The following is a 7,895-nucleotide window of genomic DNA, read 5'->3' on the forward strand; positions in this document are numbered from 1 at the left end:
AGTCTAGTCCGCCACAATGGACTTTTAATCCACGACCCCTAACCCTCCATTAATCATGCCATGAAACAATCATAATTGTTTTGTAGTTAATGATACATTATATTGTATCAATTGCAGTGGATCATGCAGATATTTGTTTATTTCATTAAGCGTTAAGGCTGTTCTGCATTTTTGGACGCTTAATGATGTAATTCTATCCATAGGCGACGATTGAGCATTACATGTAGCGATTGAAAAGGTCAACCATTAATGTAATAATTTATGGCATTAAGCGTGAAAATTGCAACGCTGAATGATATGGATATCATTAAGCGGCTTTGTATCATTAGCGGTTGCTACACTGCTTATGGTGAGCAGAAATTTTAATGATGGCATATTTATGCTTCTCTGTGGATAAAACATGATTGTGACGTAAACCTTTTGTTTGTGTTGTCCATTCTCTAGCGTAATGTTGAGCTAACTCCCCTAACAATCCATTAAGTCACCTGTAGGTGTCCATTCTTTTTGGAAAACTGTCCATTCTTTTTAAGAATGGACATTTTTTTTCAAAAAGAATGGACAGTTAAAACAAACAGAATGGAGAGTTACAGGTAAACCTTGGCGTGTGCACAAAAAGGAAACAAAACAAATACATTAAATATGATTTAATGTACATGCAAATAACAAAATGAACTTGGAGATTTAAGTTAATCCTGAACACTGCATCAGATCTGTTTGATTTTTAACAAAACTTGAATTAAATGACACAATTTCACATTTTGGAAGCATCATTCCCTCGAGAAGAATTCATTTTAAGCTTGAAGTAGGCTAATATTAAATCCATCACCCCCAAAACAGCTTGCGCCATGAAAACTATACTCCCTGTGAATATTTCCGTAAAATTCAAACATTTCCAGATCTGATTTAAAATACATTTTCAAGTCGAAGTTTGGCTCATGGCCATCAAACACTCGGAACACAATTTGCATTTCACAAATACACTGCTGCAATTATTATATATCCCCAAAAACTGATTTAAAATTAAAAAAAATCCGGTTGGAATTCGAAATATCTGTATTTGTCGTCGAAGTTTTAAGGAGATCAAAATTTTGATAATATTTTCTTTTACGCTTCCTATTCTCTGTTTCCAGGTCAAAATATCACTTGTTTTGTGCATATTTTGTTTCAATTCGATTTCGATTCTGTCATGTATTCCGGATCTCCATAAAAGGGAAACTTGCTTGCCTTTACAACGCAAAATATAAACTGATTTTGAGGAGTTGCATTCTTATATAAATACTACCATCCCCCAAAAATCCACCTGTAACTGTCCATTCTTTAGACAAAGACCTTTTGTTATTTGAATCTGAATACATAATGGCTATTCAACAAATTGTTGTGCACCCCAAGCTTACCTATAACTGTCCATTCTGTAAACAATGAATTTATTGTATGTGTGCTACATGTCTTTCACATTTATCTTTAAATTTTTAGAACAAAGAGAATCATGTTTTAAGTAGGAGAAAGGCCTCAAACTGTCCATTCTGTGAGAGAAAGAACTAATCTCGGGCCTACGGCCCTCGATTAGTTCTTTCTCTCACAGAATGGACAGTTTTTGGCCTTTCTCCTTTACTGACAGATGATATCAGCTCGGAGTTTTCCCACTTAGCAAAAATAGGTGACTGGTTTTGACTAGGTGGAAATGGTGTGCAGGTAAGGGGAAGGAGACAGCAAAAGAAATTAATTACAGGTGACCTATAGTCTGTCTTAGATTACCCCAGAAATAAAAAAAAAAATATTCTAATGATGTAATAAATAGTTTATGAAATTTATGCTTGTAATTTATAAATGTAATTTAAAAAAAATTCTATATTTCTTATAATGAAGTATATGGAGATAACGAACAGTATTCAAGCTCAAAAGTCCGTTAAACAATACAAAATAAAAGGAGAGTAAACTTGGACCTCCGAAACATCAGAGGTATAGAATCAGGTGCTATGGAAGGTGAGCATCGTAACGGAAACATAGAGCACAAGCTTGCTTATTTGATATTTGATATTTTTTATACTTAAATAGCACCTGATATTAGTGTATGATATATATATAAAGGTAGATATGTAATATTGTGCTCTATGTTTTCTGAAACAAACTGTGCTACATCTATTAAGAATTATATAAAAAAAAATGCACAAAAATGCTGAAACTGACATGTTTTCTGAGCTTCCTGTGACCTCTGAATACCAAATCACTTCGAACTAATACTCATTCTGGGACAGGGATGACACTGCTTAATATTTATAAACAAGGGGCCAAATAGGGGTCTTAGCAGTTTCATTTAACATTAGCGCAAAATGTGGACATTTGTTTTTGCAAATGGCTATGATGTTAATTGATTTCGATGATATATGAGAAAGAACCATATGCATTATATGAACGGATTATGTTTCGATCACTAGACATTAAAAATGAGAAAATATAAATCTAAAGCAGCCTGAGAAGAGTAAGCAATATAAGGAAGAAACTATTTATTTGTGAATTTAAAATTTGGTACCCGTTCTTTAAAATAAAAACGGGAACAATATACAGAGGTAAAATACAAGACTTTAGAAAATTACAGGTTTCAGAACCTAAAAAATCTACTTATATGAAGAAAAACTAAAAAAAAATCTGTTTAACCCATACAAAAATTTGCTTTACTTCTCTGTTAACGCCTTTCTTTTACGCATGCGCCGACAATGCGAAAAATTTACTCCTGTATCAATTCCAAAAATTTAGATGTCTTTTGACCAAGAATTTTAAACAATCTTCAAGAAAGATGATCTGAACTTATTTCTTACATGTTTCACGTTGAAATCACCTCGACATTGTTGACATTTAGATAAAAAACTGAGCGATGGAAACAATATTTGTTCTTCGGCACTTGAGCAGTTAACTCGTTTAGCTGAGTTGTCAAAAATAAACTATTCATATTCAATATTTCTATGTTCTTATTTCACACTTTTTGTAATTTGATACAATAATTAAAAAACCCCCAAAATTTTACTCGTAACGTAAATTTGAAATTTGAATTCAAAATCTGTAATCCACAAATTCAAAAATTCTGCCGTACATTTATATTCTCTAAGTAGAAATGACTTCATATTATTTGTTACTATAGCTAGTGTTATGAGCAGTGCATTTTGTTATTTTTGCAGAAGACCTCTCACAGGATTTGTGTACATCAACTAAGGGGTGTGGTGATGGATCAAAAATATGTTCGGGATTGCAAACTGAACAAATAGGCGTTTGTCTATGCCCATCTGAATATTTAGGAATCGGAAACAAATGTTTTAAGAGTAGATTATATTACATTCTTTGCTAACAATATAAAAATTAACATACTGAATTTTTTTTTCATAAATCAAGTCATGTATTTTAGGATTTTATGAATTTAAAAAAATATGTTCTTGCTTGTTAGGAAACTTGAAACTGAACGACACATGCCACCATAATGAACAGTGTACTGAGATACCCGGTTCTGTTTGTGAGAACGATACTTGTGCCTGTAAGCCTGGATATTCCCCACTGAATGATTCCGAATGCAGGTTATGTAAGTCAATATACTTTTACTTAGAATTTTAGATTTTGAATTCTTAAAAGAAAAATAAGATAAAGCGAGTCAGTAAATAATTACAAAATATATTGCTTACAGTACTTTCAGATGGTTATACTGAAGCAAGTATTGGAGTCCAAAAAGGTATTTATTTGAAATGATTCAATATTTGATATCCTTCTGCCTTCTGGCGAACCTTTTGATGTGTATATACATGTATTTCAGTGAACTTTTGTCTGTCTTCTAAGTGTAAATGTAAATAAAGGTTGAAAATCAAGTGAATTTATAATTTAAAAAAGAGAATGTAAAAGCTAATGTATTTTTTTGGATGCAGTGGAGGAATATATACATGTATATGGTAATTATAACTATTCATACAAGAAATGCAAATCGACATAAGAAACTTGCAAGGTTATGCACTGAATATAGCGTTAGTTATAACATTTTTTGTTGGAATGTTACAAAGTGCACACTGAGCAGCATGTTATTGAATGTTTGTTGTTTTTACTTGTAATTGCAAATCCAATCCATATTGTTTTTAAGTATGATAATAAACAAAGATGTAATTAAAATCAATCAGTTAATTTTCTTTATGAATGCATGGAACAACTTCCTCTGCTATTTAAACATCCACACAAATCTGTTTTCTGACCATGTTGACCAACTCCAGTTTCATCAACTGCAACATTGCATTCAATATGGCAGCTGAGAAGTGACATAGGGCCTATATAGTGTTCGTGCTTCCGAAAGCTTAAATTTAGGTCATATATACTGTATAATTTTAATTAAAGGTAGACTTTTGAGCAGCGCATTCATTTCATAGCAGATTTTGAGAGTTTGAAGCAACCAGCTTTGCAAACACGGTGCGCTCTTGGATATAGAGTTAGAATTCCAGGAGCAATGAGTATCGAACAAGATCAACATACATGTACATATAGTATAGGGAATTTGAAAAAAAAACATAATTATGAAATTCTTTATATATTTTTGACGAAATAACAGTGGACACCTTGTAATCTGGTTCAGTTTTTATATTGTAGAAAATAACGCAGCCAGTGTGATAGTTGGGTCCATTTTTGGTGGCCTTATCCTAGGAGTTATATTAACTGTTCTTACAGTTAACATCTATCAAAACATACGATACGGAAAAACTAAAACTGAAGAAAAGTATGAAACATTTCAGTGCCATAAGCTATGTTGGTAATTTGATTATTGTATTCATTGCTGACATGTATTATCAACATTTAGAATCAATTTGCATTCTTCAACCTTTTTTTTATTTAGAGAATGCCGAGAGATTGCTGTTTTTAACAACACTACTTATGAGACTGAAACAGATGCATCTCTCAGAATCCCTGCCGTTCATCGAACTAATGACTCAGAGGTTAGAAAAAAAATGATTTGTTGTTGAAAAAAAAGTTCTTAGTTGTTATCTTTCCTCCGCGACATTTGAGTGAAAAATTGTCGAGAAGGACGTTAAACATACAATAAATCAACAACCTCCACGATAAATTCGGTGATTTTAATAGCTTAAATTTGTTAGAAATTGATATTTTGAAACATAAATAACAATACAGTAAAATTCTTTTAGTACGAAAACGGAATTTTGCAAATTTACGGATATAGCGAATTCATCTTGGATCCAGCTAAATGAATTTAATGAATTTCTTATACGGCGATAACGAACTAAGGATATAGCGAAGTAATTTCAAAGGTCCCAATGACTTCGTTATAACCGAGTATTGCTGTTAATGCATAACCAGCATCGAATATACATTAACTTGCACATGTGGTTTTATAAACCTGTACTATCCTTTAGATACAGTTGATAATTTTCATAATTTGTAAGCTAGCAACGAAAATTTGGCATGAATGTATTATGCTGTGACTGAAACAACAATTTCATGAAGACGTATATATTTTACTCTGGAATCATCATTATTTTTTTGGGAGCCAATGTTCGTGGATTTCGGGGATGGCCCTTACCCACGAATTTAAATGGAAATCGTATTCACAAGTAACCCACGAAATCACATCCCCACGAACAGGTACAGTGTAAGATTGTGCTTTCCTACGAACATTGACCCCAACAAGTTAAAATGATTTCACGAAGTATATATCAATATTCTCAGATTTAACACTTGAAATTCCTTACCGTAGACATCAACATATGTGAACAGTAAATTAAACAGTTAAATGTTAAATATTTTGATATTTACTTTACCAACATATTAAAGTATTTAACAAACTGCTCTAGATGTTACCACATCCTCACTGCATCTATCTCCAATAATCTGTAATCACTTGAATAAGTACTGGGTATAAATTAGTAAGTGAAATACAGAATGTAATAAACTCAAAACATAACATATTGGGTTGTGTGGGAGGGAAATTTAATCATCTCAGTTAGCTTTAACTCAATATATATCATGTATACTAGATGAATCTCATGCAACAACATATTTAACTTTCATTATAATGCTAAAGGCAATGATCAAATTACAGAATCTCTCCGCTAGGGGTCACTGATGATGTTATCTGGGACCGCGTTGAGACTGTTTTATCATCACAAACAAATCAAGCAGTCTTGGCGAAAGCAGCCTCATTCGCAGGGGAGGCGTTGTTCACAAAACAGGCCCGTACCTTGAATATTTAGATACACAAATTCCGTTCTAAAACATAAAAAATAATAGAAGGAAATGGATAAAAAAGAGTTTCTCAATCACTGAGAGATGAATACCTACTTTGACAGATATAAACCTATCCTTGGACGAAAATATACAAATTTACTAACTATGAAATGACAGATAAATGTTTTTTTAAAGTCCACTTTTTGTTTATTCTGAGGTGATTTTTCTGGTTTTGTTCTGATAGATAGATTAATGTGTTGTTTTTTTTTTCAAAACACTACCATAGCGCTTAGCAGAAGAAGGCAATTTTGTTTGGATTATTAAACATATAAAAAAAAATTAAAACTTTCATTGAATGTGGAATTTTAATTCTTAAAAAATTAACAAAATGAATGATTATTAAACAAAAATTGTACATTGCAGAGAAAGGTTGTAAATGTGCCACCATTTGCTCATTCTGTTGAATTTCGAACACCAAAGAACGTGCAAGAAACCAATAAGAGTTTGATGGCGAATAGAGACGTGAACGTTGATGTTTACAATCACCTGCATGAAAAAGAGGATTGCAATGAAGAAAACTATGACCACCTCCGTGGAAACCTTGATCATGAGAATGAAGAGAGTGACTACAGCAATCTCCATGCGGGGGGAAGATATATGGAACTCGATGTTTCCGCATCTGTTAATGACGATTATTGTTCACTGAAAAAGCAGTAAAGGAAGAAATTTTTCTGAATCAAAGAACCTTTTGTACTATTTTTTAAAATCTTTTATTTCACATTTCCCATGAATACCCATTTACAGTTAACCCGGGTATTTAGGAAACCAACATAAAAACAACAAAAAAAAAAACAAACTACAAAATATAAGATATAACAAATTTGTTAAAAGTTTAACTTGGTTTTTAACATCTATGTTTTTGACATATTTATTATGAAATCTATATCTTTTTCTGACGAACCTTTAATGCTTTTTTCTAATATGGACTTTTCTTGTTTTATATATAATTCATATGAATTTATTGCTATAATTTTCTGATGCCTTTCAGTGATAGATGCATAAAATAATAATGTCTTGATACAATCAAAATGAAAAGATGCATCTATGTATTGTAAAAAATCTTCCCAGCATTTTACATGAGAATTTCTTTCATAAAGGTTTTATATCATTCATTTATCTGTATGATGGATTCTGACTTAAGTGATGACAGAGACAAAAATGCCAGCTGTAGACAGTTTTCCTTTGGCGATTACATTAACAATCTTTATCTTTGACATATTTGACTGTAATGTTTTAATAAGAAGAAAAAGTCTTTGTAACTTTAAAACTCATATTAGAATTTATATCAGTGGTAAATATGATTTGTAAATTTTCTACTTCTTGCGCTTAACACAACAGTGCTATATGCTTCATTGTTTTATAGTTAACTTTGCTGTTATGTACATATGTTAACAATTTCAGTCAAATGCTCATTAGAGTTTGAGTTATTTTAAACTTCCAAACGTCCATAAAATACATATCGCAATAATGCTTTACACTAAAACTCATTGTCAAAGCATATGTACAATTGATATACCTGTATTTGAATAAATGAAAATTTCTTATGATATAAGATTTTAAATACATATTTATTTGAAGCTAAAATTCAGTCAAGAAATCTATATAATAAACATCGCAGTTTACATTAATTTATA

At 31.6% G+C, this 7,895-nt stretch overlaps 1 protein-coding gene across 3 annotated transcripts in view; it reads left to right on the top strand.

Annotated features, from left to right (window-relative positions):
• LOC134232603 (uncharacterized) overlaps nt 1-7,065 on the top strand; it is a 28,587-nt gene extending 21,522 nt beyond the window's left edge. The window contains exons 5-10 of one of the 3 annotated variants that reach the window (XM_062714600.1): nt 3,174-3,314; nt 3,437-3,568; nt 3,671-3,715; nt 4,612-4,738; nt 4,856-4,955; nt 6,625-7,065. In XM_062714600.1, the coding sequence (XP_062570584.1) occupies nt 3,174-3,314; nt 3,437-3,568; nt 3,671-3,715; nt 4,612-4,738; nt 4,856-4,955; nt 6,625-6,918 (839 nt within the window). In that variant the 3' untranslated portion in view covers nt 6,919-7,065. The remainder of the gene's footprint in view (nt 1-3,173; nt 3,315-3,436; nt 3,569-3,670; nt 3,716-4,611; nt 4,739-4,855; nt 4,956-6,624) is intronic. The other 2 variants (XM_062714601.1, XM_062714602.1) reach the window with 2 other exon arrangements.
• Nucleotides 7,066-7,895: the final 830 nt, after the last annotated feature.

This window comes from Saccostrea cucullata, unplaced genomic scaffold (assembly GCF_032062105.1).
Source record: "Saccostrea cucullata isolate Sc308-1 unplaced genomic scaffold, CSIRO_AGI_Scuc_v1 ctg944, whole genome shotgun sequence".
In the NCBI taxonomy this organism is placed as follows: domain Eukaryota; kingdom Metazoa; phylum Mollusca; class Bivalvia; order Ostreida; family Ostreidae; genus Saccostrea; species Saccostrea cuccullata.